The sequence below is a fragment of the Aulostomus chinensis genome, chromosome 14, assembly GCF_037954235.1.
Source record: "Aulostomus chinensis isolate RoL2024-O1b breed Wild chromosome 14, RoL_Achi_v1.0, whole genome shotgun sequence".
Lineage (NCBI taxonomy): Eukaryota > Metazoa > Chordata > Actinopteri > Syngnathiformes > Aulostomidae > Aulostomus > Aulostomus chinensis.
In genome coordinates this window covers 23,322,318-23,344,024 of record NC_141333.1, presented here as the reverse complement: position 1 = coordinate 23,344,024, position 21,707 = coordinate 23,322,318, and the positions used below count along the sequence as shown (strand labels likewise).

At 46.6% G+C, this 21,707-nt stretch overlaps 2 protein-coding genes across 3 annotated transcripts; one reads left to right on the top strand and one right to left on the bottom strand.

Annotated features, from left to right (window-relative positions):
• Nucleotides 1-6,027: 6,027 nt before the first annotated feature.
• Nucleotides 6,028-9,035, top strand: chst14 (carbohydrate (N-acetylgalactosamine 4-0) sulfotransferase 14). The gene is made up of 2 exons (XM_086224036.1): nucleotides 6,028-6,636; nucleotides 7,383-9,035. Exons 1-2 carry the CDS (start codon nucleotides 6,346-6,348, stop codon nucleotides 8,205-8,207), a joined length of 1,116 nt encoding a protein of 371 aa, XP_086080162.1. The 5' UTR covers nucleotides 6,028-6,345; the 3' UTR covers nucleotides 8,208-9,035.
• Nucleotides 9,036-9,104: 69 nt separating this feature from the next.
• Nucleotides 9,105-21,535, bottom strand: cep135 (centrosomal protein 135). Of its 2 annotated transcripts, none has more exons than XM_086224729.1 (24): nucleotides 21,187-21,535; nucleotides 20,791-20,904; nucleotides 20,502-20,692; nucleotides 20,255-20,422; nucleotides 19,546-19,687; nucleotides 19,336-19,420; nucleotides 19,126-19,254; nucleotides 15,711-15,926; nucleotides 15,552-15,635; nucleotides 15,249-15,399; nucleotides 14,645-14,868; nucleotides 14,404-14,559; nucleotides 14,213-14,329; nucleotides 13,886-13,963; nucleotides 12,808-12,959; nucleotides 12,490-12,605; nucleotides 12,247-12,401; nucleotides 12,064-12,119; nucleotides 11,800-11,968; nucleotides 11,604-11,714; nucleotides 11,254-11,439; nucleotides 10,392-10,804; nucleotides 10,191-10,295; nucleotides 9,105-9,895 (listed from the first exon to the last, which is right to left on the bottom strand). In XM_086224729.1, exons 2-24 carry the CDS (start codon nucleotides 20,901-20,903, stop codon nucleotides 9,739-9,741), a joined length of 3,474 nt encoding a protein of 1,157 aa, XP_086080855.1. In that variant the 5' UTR covers nucleotide 20,904; nucleotides 21,187-21,535; the 3' UTR covers nucleotides 9,105-9,738. The 2 variants fall into 2 exon arrangements, with proteins under 2 accessions (XP_086080855.1, XP_086080856.1); XM_086224730.1 differs by having other exon boundaries at nucleotides 15,552-15,617; nucleotides 21,187-21,533.
• Between the last annotated feature and the right edge of the window lie 172 nt (nucleotides 21,536-21,707).

Below are 21,707 nucleotides of genomic sequence, written 5' to 3'. Positions count from 1 at the left end.
AGAGAGAGAGAGAGAGAGTCACGGTGCGAGCACGTTACAGTAACGTCAGCTCGCGCGTTCCTCAAGTGAGCGGGGAGATGCTGATTGGATCGACGTCACCGCCCCTGTGGATGCTAATGCTACTAGCATGTCGTCTGGAGCTGTATAAGCTAACCTGACTACTGGGGGCTAAGTTAGCATAGCCTTTAGCTACCATACTTGTGTTCAGTACCACCGGCCACTGTATATTATACATTGTATTGTGGTACATTTTATGTAATTATACCTTAAAAGTATTTATATAAAGTTAAGCTTACGAGTTTACATTGTCATTGAATTGTGTTTGTCAAGGTATCTCAACCTTTTCTTCTTCAGGGCCTAACTATTCACACTTGTAAAGGCCTGATTTAAATTATTTTTAATCAATGCTAGTCTAATAACCTACTTGGAGTTTGTTATCAGTGGAGATTGAAGTGTCTTTTGTCAAATGGAAGTCAGGCTCCTCCACATACTGGGCTTCTGGCTCCCTGTTGTTCCTCGTTCCAAAGTTATTTACTGTCATCAGTATTTTATCTACACACAAAAGGAATGTTTTCCAGTGAAACTGTAGCAGTCTGTTGCTATTTCCTCTTCAGTAACGTTCACATTATTGGCCACACCACACCTGATCAATTCCGTTTATGTAGCACAAATTGATGAAATGGCGTGAAGATTTTTAGAATAAATAATAGATTATTTTAATATTTGTGTTGTCTTTCTATGGACTGGACATGTATTATATTTTCATATTTATTGACTTTATATTCTGTTAAAATAAAATCCCTCACAAATAGTGAGCTTCACTTCAAACTCATTTCCTGGCCCTCTAGAGGGCACTCATGGCCCACCTATGGGCTGCAGCCCAGTGGTTGAGAAACACTAATTTACAACTCAATAAAAGAAGGTTGGACAATTATTTTCCCAGGGGAGCGACATGAGGAACCCAGAACATTGCCAGAAGCCACGTAGCATTTTATCACGCTTTACAAAAAAAAAAGTTTAAAAATGTAAAGATTAAATTATACTGAGCCCTTAAATATATTATTCAGTATTTATAATAATGAAATGACATCCACCAACATCTTGTAAAGGAAGGAATCTGTGCCAACACTGTAGTTAGATACTGAACAGGTCTCTGCAACAGCGAGTATGAGAGCAGGAGTACTTCTCTCTGTTTATTGGAGAACTCTGTCCCTGTCACGGAACATGGCAGCATGTGACCTCAGCGTTGTCTTACATAACATATTAGTGTATCACTAAATATGACAAGAGAATGCTGATAGTGGGCAGCAGCTGGTCGTGGAGGACGCTGACGCTCAACGCTCGCTGCCCGCCGCCGCTGGAGCCCAGCAGACCCGCAGCCTTGATTTGAACCTGCTCACAGCTTTTAAGTGCTAACTTTTCCATCAGGCTGAGATCGAGCGACCGTGACGGCGGACGGAGCTGGTAGAAATATGCATTTCTGCTAGTTTCCGCTTCTCAAACCTGTATTTTAAAAGCATTAATGGTTTTTATTGCTTTGACTGCAGAAAGGAGTCTGTCTGCACCTATTCACTCACACCTTTGGGTGCTCGGCGGTTGGCTACTGCCGTGACTGGGTATCCAGGCCTACCTGGCGGGCCCTCCAGAACAGAGCCCAGGTGCGAGGGACCAATGCGGCACAGAGGAAATAGTTGGATTTGTGTCTTCTTGCTTGGTTCCTGGAGAGAATGGACAACAACACGAAAATGACGACGTCAGACCCTTTTTTCCATGACGAAAATGAGACTAAGACGAACGTCACCATCGCCCTGTGAAGACTAAAATGTGACCAAAGTGTATACATTTTCGTCTGACTAAATTGTTAGTGGGTGGACGATCAGAGTTTAAAAATATGCTGGGTTTTTTCCCCCGCCAAGTATAACAAGCGTGCAATGTCAATCAAGAGCTCAAACATCAGAATGGAGCCAGCTGTAGCTGTTGGTCCTCATGGTCACGCCCCCATCATCAGTACACACGCACTAAAAGCCTCTCTCTCGCGCGCGCACACACACACACACACACACACACACAGTCTGGGCCTGTCTGCAACACACCTGGATGCTTTAACCAATAACAGCAGCTAAAGCCAACATGGAGGACTTGTGGTCGTTCATATAAGTCAAGTGTGCTTTTATTTTTTGCTTAATCCTATTTTATTGTGATACAATACTCCTATTGTGGGCCAGTGTGTTGTCTGCTTCTGCAACAAAAGAATAACAGTAAAAGGTAGAGAAAGAAAAAGAGGGGAAAACTCACCTTTGAAGGTGGATCAGTTTCAGTGCTTCATTCTATCACTGTAGTGGCCTCTTAAGTACACACACATGTATCTTTATTTATAGGTATCTCTGATATTTGACTAAAACCTTTGCGTTTTCGTTGACTAAAACTTGACTAAAACTATCAAGGATAGAAATGACTAACATGTGACTAAAACTAAGAAGCATTTAGTCCAAAAGACTGAGACTAAAACTACATCTAAAATGCCTGCCAAAAACAACACTGGAATATAAATCACATTTTTAGTTCTAAATCAACCATTAACCTTCTAAAGGTTCAGTAAACACAGTGATATTTACTTCAACAACAATCCCTCCTGGCGTTGGCTGCAGCTCCTTGGATCCATGTTCCTCACCTCTGATGAAGAACATGTTCTCCTTCACTCTCTCACCTTCTCCATGCTTGTGGTTACGAGCTCTTTTAATGCGTCTTCACCTTCATTCTTAGTCGTTTTCTTTAACTCCAATCTGTCTGCTGACGTCATAGCCCACATCGGTTCTCTTCTGTCCCCCTTGCAACTTTAGTCCAGGATGGAAGGAGTGCGAGAATATCGCCATCTAGTGGTTGCTGTCGATACTGCACCAGGCCGTCATCCGTAAATCAAGGTTCTTGGCACCGGGGTGTTTCTCAGCCACTGGGGGGCCGCACACCATCCATCCATTCATCCATCCATCCATCCATTTTCTTCGGTTTATCCTGTTAAGGGTCGAGGGGGTGGAGCCTATCCCAGAAACCTTCAGGTGAGAGGCGGGGTTCACTCTGGACGGGTCACCAGGGCCAACACATAGAGACAGACAACCATTGGCTCTCCCAGCCACGCCTACGGTCAATTTAGAGTCTGGATTAACCTGGTCCCTCTTGATGTCTTTGGACTGTGGAGGAAGCTGGAGTACCAGAGAGAACCCAGCAGGAACAGGGAGAACATGGAGACTCCACACAGAAAGACCCACGAACCCACAACCTTCTTGCTGGGGGGCCACAGTGAGGACCCCCTGCTCCACCGGGGCTGCACACATTTTTGAATAATGTTGCTGTTGAGTTGAAAATGAATCTAAAACACGATGAAATTTAAACGTTGAAACCGTGTAAAGCTGATAAAAAAAGACAACATTAAATTACCGAGTCTATCGACTGATTCTGGGGGACCTTCTCTTCAACACGGAGCCATGAGAAGAACAGTGTCTCTGACGTAGAGACCAGATCTCTCGCCTCTCGCTGCTCTGGGTCGTTCAGCTTCCCACTCGTGAAGACGTTTTCACTGACGTCAATTAATGTCAGCAGCAGCTCTGCAGAACAAGATGTCTACATTGATCAGGAACCGACCCGTCCTCACTTCAGCCTGACCAACGATCCAGGTTCTGGCCTGAGAGTCATTTTAAAGCCAATCCAAACATTTGAACATGATCCCCCACCCTGAAGTTATGTCAATGTCATTAATCCCGTTTCTTAATCTAGTGTGAAACAAAGGGGAATAATGAGGAGCTAAAAGTAAAACTTTCTTTGTGGGGTGTTACAGAGTTTTTCTTCTTCAACAGAAAGCTGCAACTCCAGCGGAGCAGCAGGGCTGGCAGGCAGCTGCAGGACCATATGTGGAGGAACCCAAGAGTCCACAACCGCATGAGTGAAGGCATCCACAGGCCGCGCTAGCAGAGGCCATTGTGACGTTTCCTTTCAGGGAAACTCAGGTGTAATTAATGATGTTAATTGTGGCATTTAGTTGCAGTGGGCTGGTGGAATGGAATCGACTCCAGCCAGGAATGTTCGGGTGTGAGTGCAGTATCGTGTCCCACTTAAGTTGCTCTAGCAGACGGGTGGAGGAGCCGGTGCTGCAACCGAGGCAGCTTTAGAACATCCCTGTGTGTGGTTTTATCCCCACCTAGTGGCAGCCTGCGGAACTACACCTGGCATCTACAGCTACGCGTCTGACGCGCGTCACCTGCGGTGACCAACCTCCGGAGCGGGAGCTGCATTATCACCGCTGGTAGATGAGGACACGGTCCTCCGTTGCTCAACTAAACTAGATTTGGCATCGTTTTGGAGAAGTTCATGGTCCCGTTGTGAGCGCCTGAGCTTGAACTGGAGCATGAACGGAGCTCCAGTCGGTCACAAACATGGGTTCCAGTCGCTTCGGAATGCAAATCATAACCAGGCTGCTGTTAGTTATGGAATAATCTTCTTTAGACGAACAGGCCTCTCTGCCCCACTGCTTTGTCTTAGTGCAGTAGAATTATTAACTGTGATATATATATATATATATATATATATATATATATATATATATATATATATATATATATATATATATATATCTATATATCGTGAACTACTTCCTCCTATTCTTGAGTGTTTGATCCGAGTTGTGATGATGAAAGGTTTGGTTTTCCACGGTCGAGTTCAGGAGCGGCGGGTTTGGTGCGACACGTTTCTCAACGTGTGCTTGTTTTGATGTTTCTTCAGCCGTTATGGTGAGAAACAAAGCCTTTCTAGGAAAGTTATGACACATGGAGTTCTCTCAAGAATAAATATGTTGGTTAGGAATCACGACATGTGAAAATCCACTGTGAGCTGGCAGGGATTCAGAAACCCTCCGGTATCTGAGAGCTGAACTCACCTCCAGTAACCTGACATGTCACTGGCTGGTGTGGACCAACAGTCCCGGGGGCGAGCGGAGGATTACTGCAAGAACCTGGCATTTGTTCCATGTTTATGCTAATAGGCTTTACCAGCAGTCCCAGCACCGTCACGGTCGTCGATGAAGCAGCTGGTCAGACTTCCAGTCCCAGCGCCTCCATCTGCAGGTCATTACGGCAAACTTCATTTGACCTTCGCGTGAGAACTCATAGATTCTCACCTCATGTACCGGTAAACGTGAGCGGGCTGGGGTGAGGTCACTGCCGGCCGCCGCCCCGCCAGAGATGTGAACTCATGAGTGTGAGGAAGGGTGAGTCAGGCTGCGGCTGCTGCTGGCCCACGCAGGCAGGTGCTGGCATGGAGGAACACGGCTGGATGCTGGCTGAGAGTTCCTACAGCAGGCTGCGCCTTTCCAGACCTGAAACTGCAGCAAACTGGCTGGCAAAGTGTGCGTGCATGTTGCTGTCCAGGTGAGTATCCGGGGAGCAGGTCTCATGAAGGAGGAGGCGTTAACTTCATGGAGGGAACATAACCAGGAGGAAACCTGTGTCCCAGCTTCATCCCGCAGCACGGACGGGCCGCGTCCCAGTCAGGTTAAATGTTTGAATATCTGTAGAATGGAAAATAATAAAAATGAAAAATAAAAATATCTTTAATTACTTAGAAACATATTGTCATCACGACAAAACCGTGGCATTAAAAGTGTGCAAATTCTGTTTATCAACGCCTATTTCATATTTTTGATCAGGAATTATTTTGGTAAACAAAATAGATGCTTATGTATGTTCTATTTTTGTTTGTTTATTGGAGTTGTTTTGCGTGGAGTGATATAAGTGTGTGCACATGGGACTCGGGCCCAGAAGAATGAAGTCACAGTAAATACATAAATATATTTTATAACACTGTGTGTCGGGTCCACTCCTATGGAGAGTGATGGAGAGCTGCAGTGCTGTGGCTTGTTGTTGTCCATTTTAGATGCAGGCTGATTTTATCCTATTCGTGTAGAGAGATTACAGTGCCAGCAGTAACTGGACCGAGCACTTTTTTTGACCGTATCAGGCTTTTATTTTGAAATATTTGCCTGTAAACTTCTTTAGCTTAGCATTTGTTCTCTCTGTACCCTGTGAAGAACATCGGGCTGAAGAACATCAGCAGTTCAGCATACTCAAACTCATTCCTGGAGGCTTTGTCTCTGTAAATATGTTATAATCAAAGAAATCCGAGAGGGAGGTTTTTATTTTGACAGTTCACACAGGAAGTGTAGTAACAGCTGTGCTAACGTGCCCATAAAGTTAACTATGGGGACGTGGTAGGTGATTGAAGTAGTTTTCCCTCACACCGTAGTATGCTTCCACCTTCCAAACCCTGGTAAGATTCGAGCAGGCCAGCCGGACAGACATGCTCCCTCGCAGGCAGGAGTCCTCGGCGAGGAGGACCGGAGGGGCGCGCAACAGCTCCGGTATGAACTTTCGGACGACGGTGAGTTCGGTGTCCGCGCGCCGCAGCTCCGCCGTGCTGCCGTCGGTGCTAACCTTCCTGGTGATTGTAGCCTCCGGAGGCCTGCTGCTCATGATAGAGAAAGGAATGCTCAACAGCATGGAGACCCCGCCGCCTCGGGGGGACGGCAAGCGGCTGGACTTTCTCCGGCAGGCGGGGAAACAACGCCGGGCCGCGGACGAGGAGTCCCAGGTAGGGAGCCTCTTCCAGAGATGAGGGAGAAGAATTCTACAACATCCAGTGGGGGACTTTTTATGGAGAATAATTAGTTATTATTCAAATAAGTCTAAATGGGAATGTGTTTTTTTTTTGTTCAGCTCTTACATCATTAGGAATTACATTTAAAATAACTGACAAAAGACGAACTGAAAACATGAACAGATGATTTGAAAGTGTAACGTGACGATGGGGAAAAAAGTGGAATTTAAAATGCAAAAACTGAGACGTTCAATTTCATCTTTCTACTTTAAACAGTTAAGGTTTATCATATCATCCAGTCTGCTTTTTCCTTTTCCATGGTTTAGTTCCCGCCTGTGTGTACCTTGTAGCTAAGTATAATATTAATCTTGAAAGCTGAAGTAAGACCAAGGACCTCCAGGGGCGTCGCTGCCATCTGGGCTCTGATGTGGAGGTGGGAGGTTCAACCATCAGCCACCAGGCCTCACTCCTCCCGTCAGCGTCTCAACGTCCTGTGCCGTTCAGTATTTGAGTTTAGATCCTTAAAGCCTTGTTGGATCAGACGGCGAATTAACTTCTATAAAGTTGGTTCTCTCCAAAAAGAAACACACTGGCTCCCACATTTCCCATCATGCACCATGGCTTTTTCATTGACTCTGGCGAACCAATAGACCCACGCTTCCAGTTGTCAGCTTCCTCAGAGCCACTCAAGATCATCCTGAAGTCTCGTTAATGTCGCCTGTCTTTGTTGTCACACTCAGATTCTCCATGAGATCCGGAACCGCACCATCAGAGCCATGTGCAGTCAGAACATGCCCCGCAGTATCTGGTCCCTGACTCCCCCGCAGAGGAAGACCCTGCTGCAGCACATCCTGGTCAACGATGAGTACCACTTCCTCTACTGCTACGTCCCCAAAGTGGCCTGCTCCAACTGGAAGAGGGTGCTGAAGGTTCTGAGCGGGGCCCTGGAGAACGTCAACGTCAACATCAAGATGGACCACCGCAGCGACCTGCAGTTTCTGTCCTCTCTGAAGCCGGATGAGATCCGCTACCGCCTCAAGCATTACTTCAAGTTCATGTTCGTGCGGGAGCCAATGGAGCGGCTGCTTTCTGCGTACAGGAACAAGTTTGGAGAGATCGAGTCCTACCAGAGGAAGTACGGCGCTGAGATCATCAAGCGCTACAGGAAGGGTTACAATAAGAACGCGGTAGTCAAGGGAGATGATGTCACCTTTGCGGAATTCGTGCGTTACTTGCTGGACGAGGACGTGGAGAGGATGAACGAGCACTGGATGCCGGTGTACAACCTGTGCCAACCTTGTGCTGTGTCTTATGACTTTATCGGTTCCTACGAGTATCTGGAAAGCGACGCGGAGACCGTCCTCCAGCGAATCGGAGCGCCTCCTCACGTTCACTTTCCAGAGAGGCAGACGTGGTACAAGCCGGTCACCACGGAGACGTTACACTACTACCTGTGCAGCCTACCGCAGAAGCTACTGAGGGAACTGCTGCCCAAGTACATTCTAGACTTTTCCCTCTTCATGTATCCCCTCCCCAACACAACCACTCAGCACTGCCGGCATTAAATCCCGTCGAGTATTAGAGATGATTGTTTTTTAAAATAGAATCATTTGTATTTTTTTTATTACCTCTGACAAGTAATAATAATTTGATAGCTGTTACCAGGGTACCGGGGAAAGTTCTGTTAGTATTCAAAAGTTGGAGAATTTCCATGGGAATAAACTGCTACATTTTGGGGGTGATTCACACTAACATTGTCATATATGTCACATATAAATACACACATTTTGTATTCTCATAAGCAGATATGCAGGCAAACATTTGTAACTTTGGGAGTAACTCATAAATTGAGTTCCTTTCCTGTTTAACTACAAGATGTGAATAATCGGAGAGAGTGAGATGGAAGAATCCACAGTAAAGTTACTACAAATTACTCCAAAATGTAAGTATCATCCCGGTTAATTCCCCATTTATTCCTGTATATTAACATTGGTTCCTATGTAAAGTTTCCAACTATTCTGATGCTTTAATTGATTTGGGAAATTTCCAGGAAACTTTCCACCCCAGTGCAACTCCAGCTGTCACATATTGGTACTTGACGTCTGCAAGAGACGGAACAACGACCACTAAAGCTTGAAGTCAGTTACAGACTGTGTAAGACAAAGGTTACTGAGATGTACAACATGGTGGCATGCAGTGTTACTGGAAGTGGATGTGTGTTACCGTGGTTGCAAAGCCAAATTTGTATTTTGCTGCTGTTTCTTCCAGACTTGTAGACGATAAAGGGTTAAACACCATACACTCAGCAGGCTGTGGACTTTAAATCAATTCCATGTCACAGCCTCACATTCCCTTCTGTCGGCCATCTTTTCTTCACCCTGCTTACGATAATAAACCTGATTCTTTTAAAAGGTGGTGTGTCTGCTGACATGATATACACGAATGCACTTTGTTTTGCTTTGTTACCAAAATAATTTAATAGTTTAAACAACATTTAAAAACAGGTTATCAGCCATAATACACGGAAGGACAGTGTGAACGCAACACTTCCCTCTGGGTGATAGTTGCCAGGAAACAATCTGACGCTCAATGCAGAGTCATGAGTTGGTCACTGACCCTGTTATGCTCTCAGAGAGTGGACAGAGTAACAGAGTGAGAAGTGAGAAGCTGACATACTTGAAGAGGTAAGCATGAGTGCCCATGTTAGCAGCAGCAGCGTCACCAGACCGAGCCTGGCTCTGCCTCTGTTCCTCAGGATGGACAGACAGCAGTTACTCAGGGTTTCATGTGCAGCCTGGCCTCTCCATCGTGTAAATACAGTGAAAGCTATGATGGAGTGTGGTAGAAGCGAGCCCCTCTATTCCTGAGTTGCGGAGCTGACGATCACCTCTGATGCTGAAAATAAAACTTCACTTTGTCCGTTTACACACAAGAAAGTTCTGAACAGGAACGAGAGGTCCCATTGCTCTCTGAACTCTCACCATCTCACCCGCCAGTCGGGATGGAACAATCGTGTCAGTTTGAAGAGGTGTTCCTCTTACGCAACCACAAAACAAAAGAGTCAAAACTACTTTGCCATGTTAGTTTCCAGAAACTTCAGTCTACTGACTCGGCAGTGGAGCGTTCAGGCGTTCGCAGTACGGAGTGTTCATGGGACACATGATGAGACCCGGCAGAGACGCTGAGGGGAGACGAGCTCCGCTGGGACAAGAGGGACACACCCTGTCTTCTCCTCTCCTGAATGGCCCTTTCACTGCAACAAGAGACAACCTTTTCACTGTGGATCAAGCAAAAAAACAAAAACAAAACAAAAAACCACATCTGTAGCAATGTACTACGTACTGCTTTAAAAACATGCAAACCTCTCTCAGGTTTCAGTGCACTGACTGTCAATATTTGCTTCTCTTAGTTTTATACAACAAACTAAACATCTCTGGGTTTTGGACAGCAGGTCAGTCCATGCAGGACAGATGTTGAGGTCCCCCTGGACTCTGGGACGATACACTATCAACTGTATGGTTGTGAAAATGCTCAGCAGGTTAGCTGACCGTTCAAAGCGTTCCGTGGTCAACTGTCTCCTCAGGACGTCCATCTCCGTGTGCAGCTGGGAGACTTTGCCCCGGAGGTTGGTTACCTCCCTTGTATGTTCTGCACTGGAGGGGATAAACACAAACCAACCATCCAAAATCAGCCATTTACACTAAAGATGCTAACATAAAAACCAGCCGACTGCTGTGAATGCGTCTTACATCTTGCTGTCGGCCAGGGCGAGCCTGTCACGTAGGACCTTCAACTCCGACTCCTTCTCGCTGGCTGTCAGGTGGATTTGGAACTCCTTCTGCCGGTTGGAGGACAGCAGTGTCTCGAGGTTGCGTAGCGTCAACCTTTCACTAGCCAGCTGCTTCTTGAGCAGCTCTGCTTCTGACCGCACATCCTCCAGTTCTCCTGTCACCCTCTCCAGGTCCATGCTCTTGGCGGTGAGCTGGCGTGCCATCAGTTCCTTGCCCGAGTCCAGTTTGACACAGAGTTCCCTGACTGAGGCCAGGTCGGCCAGCAGAGCGGCCTTCTCCTCCCCGGCTTTACCAAGCTCCACCTCAGTCTTGGACAATTCACGCACCAGCGATGACACTTGTGCCTCATAAGCCTTCAAGGCTTGAACGCACTTGGAAACACAAACATTTCATTTCTCTTTAATCAAAATGTTCAATAAAATCACAAATGGGACCATCCACATTTTTACCAGTACACGTCCATGACTTTTCAACACTTAGCAGAAAAAATTTCCTGACTAAAAATTCTCTGAAAAGTCAATTTACACATGGAAAATGACCTAGAAAATCCTTGCCAAAGTTTACTAATTAAAATGATTTACTTGTGATTTGATAAAACATGACAGTGAATCAGTACTGACAAAACAAGATTTTTCTCAGCGGTACCATAAAATCCAATGTTCAGGTATTTGTGAAGCAAATGTCCATAATGTTTCCTTTTTTTTTTTTTTTTTTAAAGAAAAGCTTTTTCAAAAGCCTTTTCAGGCCTGAAAATTGCCATAACTTTCCAGGTTTTTCATGACCATGTGAACCCTGCTGATGCGTTTCTCCACTGCCCTACCTGCTGCATTTCCTGCTCCTGGTGGCTGACGGCGTCCCGCAGGCGCCTGCGTTCAGAGTCTGAAGAAAGAAGCTCCAGGCGGATGGAGTTATTGAGGTCTTCGGCCTGCTGCAATTTCTGCTCCCGGTCCTCCCTCTCAATGTGGGCCATTCGAAAGCGCTCCAGCAGGTCCCTGTTCTCCTGCTCCTGTGGACCGACACCTCACAGTCAGCTGGCAGACCCGGTGGAACCCTGACTGGTGTTTTACTGACAGTGTTGCAAAGCTCAAAGGCAGAGGGTAGCAGAGGGAGGTGGACTCTCTCTCCACTTCATGCACCATCTGCTATCCGAGTGAACAGCAGGGTTCTTGCCTTTGAGGCCATCAGTTTCTCCATCCTAGATACTTCGCTGATGTACGAGTGGACCCTCAGTTTTAGCTCATCCCCCTTGTGCAAAGCCTCTTCCATCTCTGCATGTACAGCCTAGACAGAAACATGAGAGCACTTTTGAAAACGGTCCAGAACTACGCGTCGGAGGAAAAGCACTCGACTGAGGTTGATGACTGACTTGGTTCTCTCTGGTCATTGTGGCCAGGTCGTCCTGCAGCCTCCTGTTCTCTCGGGTTGTTATGTCCTTCTCTCTTTTGAGTCCCACCAGCTCCTCCTGAGAGGCATCCAGCTGTTTCCTGAGGCTGGCGATCTCCCTCTCACGGCTATGTAGCGCCCCCTGCATCTGACTGCAAGGACACACCACACAAGTCACATCAGCTTATCAAGCGCGTCATCGTTACGGTGGCGGTTCAGTGGGCCGAGCGGACCCTGAAATACTCACGCTAGCGATCTTTCCATATTTGTGATAGTGAGTCTCACGTCTTCAAGGGTCTTTTCCTGCCAAAGTACGGTGCTGCATTAGTGTCCCGCATTTCAGATGAACAAAGAACTTGTCCATAGTTTGGGGTGGTATGACTTCACCTAACACCTGACTGGGCAGAGCTTCACAGTAACTCTTTGCTACCTTAACGCTTAGCTCCTTCTGGAGAACAACCAGCTGTTCGGTCTTGTGATCCACATCATCTTGCAGACCATCTTTCTCCTTATCCAGCGCAGTGATGGACATCTGAAGACCAGACACTTCCTGCTTGTGCCTGGAAATCTGCTGACTCAGCTCCCCTAGGGAGACAAACCACACAAAGGAAACAAACAAGTTACAGACGCACAAAAAGAACTGCAGCAGTCCTTGAAGCCCACAAATATTCACCAATTCTCTCCTCCAGTTTTTCAATCTGCTCGTGAGCAGCATGCAGGTCGCTCATCTTCAGCGACAGCCTGTGCTGGACGTCAGACAGAGACTGCTCCATCTGCTCCTGAAGCAGCCTTTAGACGCACAGAGGAAACTTTATCAGCCGCCTGACCAACGAGTGACAAATATAGAATTCAGCACCAACATCATGGATGAGAAGAAAAGGGTGTTACCATCACATTATGTAATAATTCCCATTTTTCTGCAGCAGAGTGAGGCGATACATGGATATGAGGGTATCGTTACACGTCTCAGTGTAGTTATTTGAACACAGACCTGAGAGCACTGCACTCTGCCCCCTGGTGTGCTGCCTTCTCTGTCTCCTGAGCCAGTTCAGCAGTGCGGGCCTTCAGCTCCTGCTCCACCATCTGCAGGCTCTCCTTCAGCAGGGTGGCCTGGGAATGCAGGTCCAGTCGCTCCTGCTCCAGCTACAGCAGCACACCAAGGACACCGGGTCACAGGTGAAGCAGCCATTAGAGACACAATAACTTTGTACAACGATGTTACAGATTCGGAATCGATTCACAAGTGTCTCAAATCCCTTTTCTCTAATCACCAACATGACCTTGACGGAAAGACAAAAGGTGGCGTTCAGCTCAGGATGCACCCAGATCTGGATAAGATTTCAGATGAGCAGAGATGACACCCAAACACAATTTTTAAAATGTCCAGAAAATCCCAGTATCAATAACTGTGAACAGAAAGCGATACACTGCTTGTCGCTGCGTGACGATGGACACAACCCTGGCCAGCACGTTCACAAACATGAACCAGAGGGAGGGAGGGAGGGATTGCTGCAGATTCTTCAATGTCCAACAGTGAAAGGCTGGCAGAGGTGGCGTCCAGAGAGTTCATTAAAACTGAGTTTTAAAATCAAAAAACAACAAGGACAATGAAAATAAAGTTAAGTCAAGGCCACGTCCACTTCTGGTTTACTGGAAACAGATAACACCGTCGCACACTTCATCACTTCTCTCAGCTGACAGTGACTTATCTTGCAGTTCATCTTCATAAAAGCAGAAGTCACAAGCTTTTTTTTCCTTCTTAATCTAATCTATCATCTACATTTGTGAGATGAGCATGGAGCACATCATCAGAGACTAGCACTAGCAGAGCTGCAGACACCATCAGCCACAAACAAGAGCAGCTGTTCAATGCTGCTGCTGCAGTAGACAACTTGGTCCAACTCTGAAGAGGGCGGGAAGTAACTCCATCACAACCAGTGCTCCACATACTGGATGTAGACTCCACCCTTTTGTCTGATTAATCTGACTGCTTGAAAGGCAGACGTGGAAGTTTCACGCCCTCGTGTGCATGCAGGAGCGAGCTGAGTCAGTAATTCAGGATATCTTACGCTCTCAACAGTTTTCTCCAGGTCAAGAATCCTCATCTCCACTTCCTGCCTGTATGCCAGAGATGAAGTCTGGATTACCTGTAAAACATGTGGATCCAAGTAAGGAAACTCCCTGACAGTACGAAGACATGACAGTACGAAGACAAATAAACAGAGACACTCACAAATTCAATTGCAAATTCAAAACACTGGCTGAATTAGCAATTATCCAATAAAAGTCCGTCTGCCAGTCTTTATGTCACGTGGTATTGTAACGTTCACCAATTCATGGTCTAGATGATGCAGAGTAATGACGTGCACCAGAGCAGCTATTTCACTGCAACCAACCTGTAATCTCTCCATCAGCGCGTCTCTTTCCTTTTCCGCCTGCCTGACTTCCTCCCTGACTTTCGAGAGGTCAGCTGACATGTCTGTGCGCCGGGCCTCCTTTAACTCCTCTTGTGCCTGAGTTAGCAAGAGCATTTGTCATGTTATAGAACAGCACAAGCAGCTGGAGTTACATTGTTCCCGCCACGCACCTGTAGAAACTGGTTTCTGAAGCGGTCTCTCTCAGCAGTGAGGGCACTCAGTGAGTTCTCCAGCTCCATCCTGGTCTCCTCAAACTGCACCTCAAGAGCTTTATACTCTTCTTTTTGTCTTAACAAAGCTGCCTGCTCCATTGCTACCACACTTCCCTAAAATTTGGAGGAAATTATAAACTTTGTGCCTCGATTTTATGACAAATGCCTATCAGAAGATATTAACTGAGTCTTCTCGTACCTGGACTACTCTGGACCCAGGAACCCTGCCAGGACTGAGACTGGGGCTTGAATCCAGGCCGCCAGCCCCTTTGGCTCGTTTGTATTGTTCAGCCTCGTGGCGATAGTAATCCCTCTCCTCCTCCAGACTCTTGACATAAGCATCCAGGCGTGATGGCGAGCGTTCCCGTCCACAAACCCCATATTTCATGCGCATGGCCTCCAACTCCAGCACCAGGTCTTTTTCTAGACAACAGCATCATTCATTCATCAGTGACATCACTACAATAAAACTGCTAAAAGTACTAGAGCGGCACGATAAAACTGTCACGTCATCAGTATCTGCAGGTATTTTATAACTGCCCCGTTTCAATGAAGTCCCTTTGTCTTCTACAGACTAAAAGTAACATCCTTAGGCTAATAATTTATTTTATCACTCTTTCCTTAACCTCACATATGTATGTATGTGTGTGTGTGTGTGTATATTTGTTTTAATTCTTTATATTTCAGAATGGTCAAAATGTGATAATCTAAACTTTTTTATAGCACAGATTATACAGACATTACATTTTGCCATATCAGCCAAATTGGACTCAACGGTTGATGGATATCAAACGCATTCATACCGGCTGCCATCATTTTCTCCATTTTTTCCTGCAGCCTCTTTTTCTCCTCCTCCAGGAAATTCACCAGTCCCTCCATTTTCACGTTCTGCTCTTTGAGCTCAGCCATCTGATCTCTCAGGTGATCCTCCTCAAAGTCCCTGCCGGACTGCTCCTGAATGACCAAAGCCCGAGAGGAACCACGACATTACTTTTTTAAATGAAGGAAATCTGCACAACGTGACAAACTGGTGTAAATGAATGTACTGCAATGAATTACACTTTCCATGTTGAACAAATACTGTGGGTAGCATCCACCGCACATACCTGTCTAAGTTTTGTAATAATATCATTCAAGTCTTCAATGGTTTTCTGTTTCCTTTGAATTTCTTTCTGGAAAGGAAAAGGGGACTTTTTCGTTATTTTTGGCAGAACTTGGGATGTGCTTGTAAATGTACTTCATTTGATGTTTTCTTATATTCTCACTTTAGCTTCTTGCAATTCCAGGTCTGCAGTTTCCAACACCTGCTCTCTATCCATCTCCAGCTTCTTGGCGAGGTCGTCTATATGTGTCAGCTCCTCACACAGCTCGTGGTTCTTTAACGAGAGACTGGCCATCTCGCTGGTGGCGTCCTTCTTCTTCTGCTGTAGTTCTTCAACCCTCTGCTCCAGTCTGCTGTTGGTCTCCTGCAAGTGCTCGATCTGTGCACCACAATTCAATCGTCAGTAAGCAGTGGAGAGGGCAGTGACTGTGGGTTTCATGCAGAGCGACAGTTGTTCAAGTCTCATTAAGTTCATTTACTCTCTTGGGGTGTGAACACAGATCAATTAAGATGCGGATCAAAACAATCAGACTGAAACCTCCTTGACGAGGTGGTCTCTGATGCAGTGTATCTGCACGCTTTGTGCATGTCAAAATGGTGGTGAGCTTGTGGAATGGATGAGATGATGAATTTACTGTCAAGTCAGTTTTATTTCTACAGCGCCAAATCCCAACAAATGTGATCTCCTGACTCTTTCCAAGTAGAGCAGGTCCAGCACCTCAATCCTCCAATGAACCTCCACCCAACAATTCTCCATCAGCAGCACATCCTGCAACAGCAGCCACCAAAACCTTCCTTTTAACAGGCAGGAACATGGAGCAGATCCAGGATCAGTGGGGACGGAGGTCTGCCTTGACTGGTTGGGGGGAAAGAGAGAAGGAGAGCAGGGCAGAAACAAAGACAGATAATGGAGGACAACAGATATGCAGAAGGAAAGAGTGGGACAGAGATAAAGAGAGAGAGACTGATGGACAGACGGGGACGTGAGCAGGTGGAGCTACGGGTGGCAGCTTGAGCCTCTTCAGCTCTGTAGCCTCCTCCAGCAGCATCTGGGACGCAGGGAGCCCGAAGGCTCCGGAAAAGAAGACGAGTTAGTAACACGTACTGTATGAGTATAGGAGGAGGAGAGAGAAGCCCAGTGCACCATGGGAGATCCCCAGCAGTCTGAGCCTATAGCAGCAGATCTAAGGGCCAGCCTAAGCAGTCCTGACTATAAGTCTGATCAACAAGGAAGGTCTTAAGTCTGCTCTTAAACCTAGAGAGGGGGTCAGGGTCCTGGACTGAAACTGGGAGATGGTTCCACAAGAGGGGAGCCTGATAGCTGAAGGCTCTGGCTCCATTCTACTGTTAGAACTCTAAGAACCAGCAGGAACCCTGTATCCTGGGAGTGAAGGGTTCTAGCTGGATCATAGGGGACTAGGAGCTCTGTCAGGGATGAAGGAGCCTGACTGTTGAGGACTTTGATGGTAGAAGAAGAATTTTGAATTCTATTCTGAATTTGACAGGGAGCCATGCAGAGAGGCAGTCCAGGAGAGACCTGGTCTCTGCTACCAGTTCTTAGTCAACATGCGGGCAACAGCGTTCTGGACCAGCTGGAGAGTCTTTAGGGACCTACTGGTCCAGCCTGGTAGGAGGGAGTTGCAGAAATCCAGCCAGGAAAATTTCTGCATCCTTTTGAGCCAGGATGTGTCTGATCTTAGCGATGTTATGTAAATGAAAGAAAGCAGTCCTGGAGATTTGTTTAATGTGGGAGTTAAAGGACAGATCCCGATCTTAGAGAACTCCTAGGTTCCTTATGGTAGTGCTGGGGACCAGGGTGATGCCTCCAGGGTACCTGTCTCATCAGACAGGGTGTTCCAAAGGTGTTTTGGGCCCAGCACAATAACTTCAGTTTTGTCAGAGTTTAATAAAAGGAAATTATGGGTCATCCAAGTTTTTATTTCCTTGTCACTTAACAAGAGACTCAGTTTATTTCTATTACTCATTCATTGCAGTTTCATGTAAGGGTAACTTAAATGAAATAAAGTAAAAGTAATGAGCATTAAAAAAATCCATCCATCCATTGTCTTCCGCTTATTCCTATTAAGGGTCGCAGGGGGGTGGAGCCTATCCCAGTGGATACGAGCGAGAGGCGGGGTTCACCCTGGACAGGTCGCCAGTCCATCACAGGGCCAACACATGTAGACAGACAACCATTCACACTCAGTCACACCTACAGTCAATTTAGAGAATCAATCAGCCTCGTCCCCAATCGCATGTCTTAAGAAGCGAGTACCAGAGAGAACCCATGCAGGCACAGTGTTGAATGCTGTGATTGTTTGTGCTCTCAGCTGATCTGGTTGCCTGGAGACAGGGCGTGGTTGTCACTTACCAGGTGTAGCAAATCAATAAATGACCGCTTGCCCTGCTCATTCGTGTGTGTGCATGCCGGTCAACCTTAACAGATGGCTGTGTCTACTTTTTCCTCCATCAGTTTAACATTTTAGTCGGTGCTCCAGCCCTTTTTATGATGGCAGCTCCAACACACAGGGAGAACACGCAGACTCCACACAGAAAGACCCCGTGCCCGAGCCGGGGCTCGGACCTACAATCTTCTTGCTGTGAGGCGACAGTGCTGACCACTGCACCACCGTGTCGCCGCATTAAAAATGGATTTAACAAATTGTTGGACAATTTTTCTACAGCACATGACTCTTATGAACTATTCCCATTCTATACTAGTTTTTGTTCTATAATATTTCTTTTTGAACACATTTAGAAATTAAAAAGATCAATCAATCAAGGCACTGCTGGAGTCACAGTGCAAATTCTTGTCTCACCGTCAGATTCTTGATGGGTGTTTAAGTTTAACATGAAGTTAAAAGGAAGAAGTCTGAGGCTGGTTGTGGTAAAGGCGAGGTCATGTGTCCGTAGCCTAGTTTGTGCAAAGTGCGACGTTAGCTTCATAATTCCAACGACTGCATCCTGAAGGTGAGCTGAACAAACATGGAAGTCACATGGATTTGTTTGATTTTCTGCAAAAATCCAGTTTTTAAGGCAGCACGGTGGTGCAGTGGTCCTCACTGTGGCCTCACAGCAAGAAGCTTCCGGGTTTGAGTCCCGGCTCGGGCGCGGGATCTTTCTGTGTGAGTCTCCATGTTCTCCCTGTTCCTGTGTGGGTTCTCTCTGGTACTCCAGCTTCCTCCCACAGTCCAAAGACATCAAGAGGGGACGAGGCTGATTGATACTCTAAATTGACCGTAGGTGTGACTGTGAGTGTGAATGGTTGTTCGTCTCTGTATGTTGGCCCTGTGATGGACTGGCGACCTGTCCAGGGTGAACCCCGCCTCTCACCCGTTGACGCTGGGATAGGCTCCAGCCCCCCCCCCCCCCCCCCGTGACCCTTACTAGTCAGGAATAAGCGGAAGATGACGATGGATGGAATCCAGTGTTTAAGAAAAAAAAAAAACCTGACTTTTGGTCGGAGTTGATGGTGATGCAAACGTCTGGCCTCCAAAAACACAGCACTCTTATGCAGTATGCCTAACGTTTCCTATTGGGTATACAAACACGGGGTGTGTCATGACTGCTGATCTTACCTGAAGGTTCAGGTGGGCGATGAGTTTCTCGTTGCTGATGTTCTGAGCCTCCAGAGAAATGACATCTTGAGGTCGCCCTCCTTCAAGCACACAGTTCAGACGCTGAATCTCTTTGTCCCTCTCTTCCACCTACAAAACATATCAAGAAGGACACCACCTCCAAGAAAATGTTTAACATGCTGCAATTGTAGCAATTTCTCATGAACTTACTTGAGTATGCAAGTGTTTTATACATTCATGAGAATGTTCCAGCTCCAATCTGAGTGAAACTATTTCTTCCTGAAGCTCAAGAATCCTGCAGAAATGAGAGCGAAACAAACAGATGTTGAACGCATTAAATCGGAGCATCTGCAATCAACATGTTTGTCCTGAAGCTGCCTCAGCCAGTGATGCAGTCCAGCTGTCGCCTGAGATGCCAACCTTCTGTCTGCCAGCTGCAGGAGGTCAGCTACATAGGGCTCATCAGGTTGGGACACTGGATACGCCGATGTAGAAGGCGGAGGCATGAGCTCATCGATATCCATTCTCTGACGTCTGAAGGGGATGCTGCGCTTTTTACCACCTGTCAAAGTGTGCCAGAGATGAAATCAGGAGATTTATCAACAGTTTGACTGGCACAAATCTACAGAGGCCCAGAGTGGCCACAAATTACATTATCACTCCATTCATTTATTTTTTGGGACACAAGAAAATCTAACTTGTTTTCTAGAGGGTGTCAAAACAACTAAATGGGGGGGGGTGACTTATATTTTGGCCTCAAGATTTAAACATTTTGAGGCCAAGATAAATGTGAGTACACGGCAGCACCGGTGTCAGCGCAAGCCACGCAAGACACAAGCTGCAACTGCACTGCACACCAGTTAATAACAGAAAGGAGGGTTATCAAACTGAGTCTAAACCTGAACTCTGAGTTGATTCAATCCCAGAAAAAAAACCACTTTGTCACCTCATAACTGTCATTACAGTGCAAACACAAACACTGATCTATCATCAAATGCTAAACTATAGATTAAATTAGTGAGAAAATGAGGAAAAAGTCCAGGAAACTTGTAAAAGCCAAAACTTCTCATCATCAGAAGACGCAGCAGGTAAAATATCACTCTGAGCTTCGTCAGACCCCCAGTGTTACCTGGCGTCCGCACCACAGCCTGCATGTTCTTCTCCTGCAACTGCTGGATGCACTCAGCTTTGGCTTTACCATCCTTCTCCAAGCAGCGGATCTTGTGTGCATATTGATTGTTTAAAAACTTCAAGTCGGATGTCTCATGGTCCAGTTTTCGGATGTTGCTCTCCAGCTCTGGAACAGATAGGGATTTACAGAAAAAAGCCGGGGAGCCTGCGGAGTGAGAGAGCCTGAGCTGGTCAGCACAACTTACTTCTGGTCACATTAAGATGGTCCTCCCTCTGTTTCAGAAGCTCGAGGTGAAGCGTGTTGTTCTCCTGGACCAGCCGGGCATTCTCTGTCTTATATGGCTCCAGGGGCACGTCCGAGTTTGCGCTTTCTTTCTGAGCCTTCTCTGCTGACAGTTTGGCATTGCGCAGGCTCTCGGTTGTGTGGACCAGATCGCTACAACATACAGAGGTCAGGGATAGTCCTGCATCACACGGGTAGAGACGGACCGGGCGGGACCGAGGGCAGCAGGTGCATCGGGTTAAAGGTCTCACCTGAAAAGTCTCTCCACTAGCGGCAGTGACTCTATTCCCAGTGGTTGTCGGTAGCCCAGTTGATCCAGACGCTTCCTCAGATTAACGAACTTCCTCCCCGCGCTGGTGTTCATGCTTGTCATCACGCAATAAAGATGTTTAAAATACAGCCACCGCCAAGTGTGCTGGTCAGGCACGTTGTGAATTCACCTCTAAGCTTAAAGTATGTAGCCAAGACGCAAATATGGCATTTTTTAACTTTACAATCAGCGATGTTACGCTAGTAAGCTAACGTTAGCTAGCCCACAAGCCTAAAGTACGAAGCCTGGTTAGCTACGAGGCTGCGTACTTCTAAGAGAAGTGTAATTAATGTTTATGCCATTACGTTAGCAAACTCTCAGCTTTGAGGGGACTTACCTTGCTCGGGGCGAGAACACTGCTCGCCGTTACAGCTTGAAAGACGTTTGAAATAAGCGCCGACCGTCTCCGGTTTGTATTGGTCACCATGGAAGTTAGCGAGGGGCCCCGCAACATCTGGGGCGGTTTGTTTTAGGAACCGGCGGCGTCCGGGGTGGAGGCGGAGTCTTCACAGATATTTGCCGTGTGTCGTCACAGAACAAAACATACCTGCGCACTTTAATGAACACGTTATAACAGATATGTGTCGGTGGCTGCGGTTTAATAAGATCTGTTTAATAAGATATGTTTACAGCCCGTAGCGCCAGATTTGAGACCGCCCGCTGCGATAAGGAGAGGTTGATGAGAGTCTATGGTGAAGTCGAGACGACATCAATGTTGCTGAAAGCGCCAATACTCTAAATTAAATGTGTCGTCTTGGATCCCAGTCAGACTTTTGTGCACAAGGAAGCATTGTTGAATTTGGTGAGAAGTTATGCGTTCTAACGCCCCACGCACACGCGATGACGTCATCAGCGCAC

What these genes read in the sequence shown, in the direction of transcription:
- chst14 (XM_086224036.1), top strand. Translation starts at nt 6,346, where the DNA reads ATGCTCCCTCGCAGGCAGGAGTCCTCGGCGAGGAGGACCGGAGGGGCG. An exon ending in CCGCGGACGAGGAGTCCCAG is followed by an intron (nt 6,637 to 7,382) that starts GTAGGGAGCCTC and finishes TGTCACACTCAG; the next exon opens with ATTCTCCATGAGATCCGGAA.
- cep135 (XM_086224729.1), bottom strand. Translation starts at nt 20,903, where the DNA reads ATGAACACCAGCGCGGGGAGGAAGTTCGTTAATCTGAGGAAGCGTCTG. An exon ending in CCATCTTAATGTGACCAGAA is followed by an intron (nt 20,423 to 20,501) that starts GTAAGTTGTGCT and finishes TATCTGTTCCAG; the next exon opens with AGCTGGAGAGCAACATCCGA. An exon ending in GCCCTGGCCGACAGCAAGAT is followed by an intron (nt 10,296 to 10,391) that starts GTAAGACGCATT and finishes TATCCCCTCCAG; the next exon opens with TGCAGAACATACAAGGGAGG.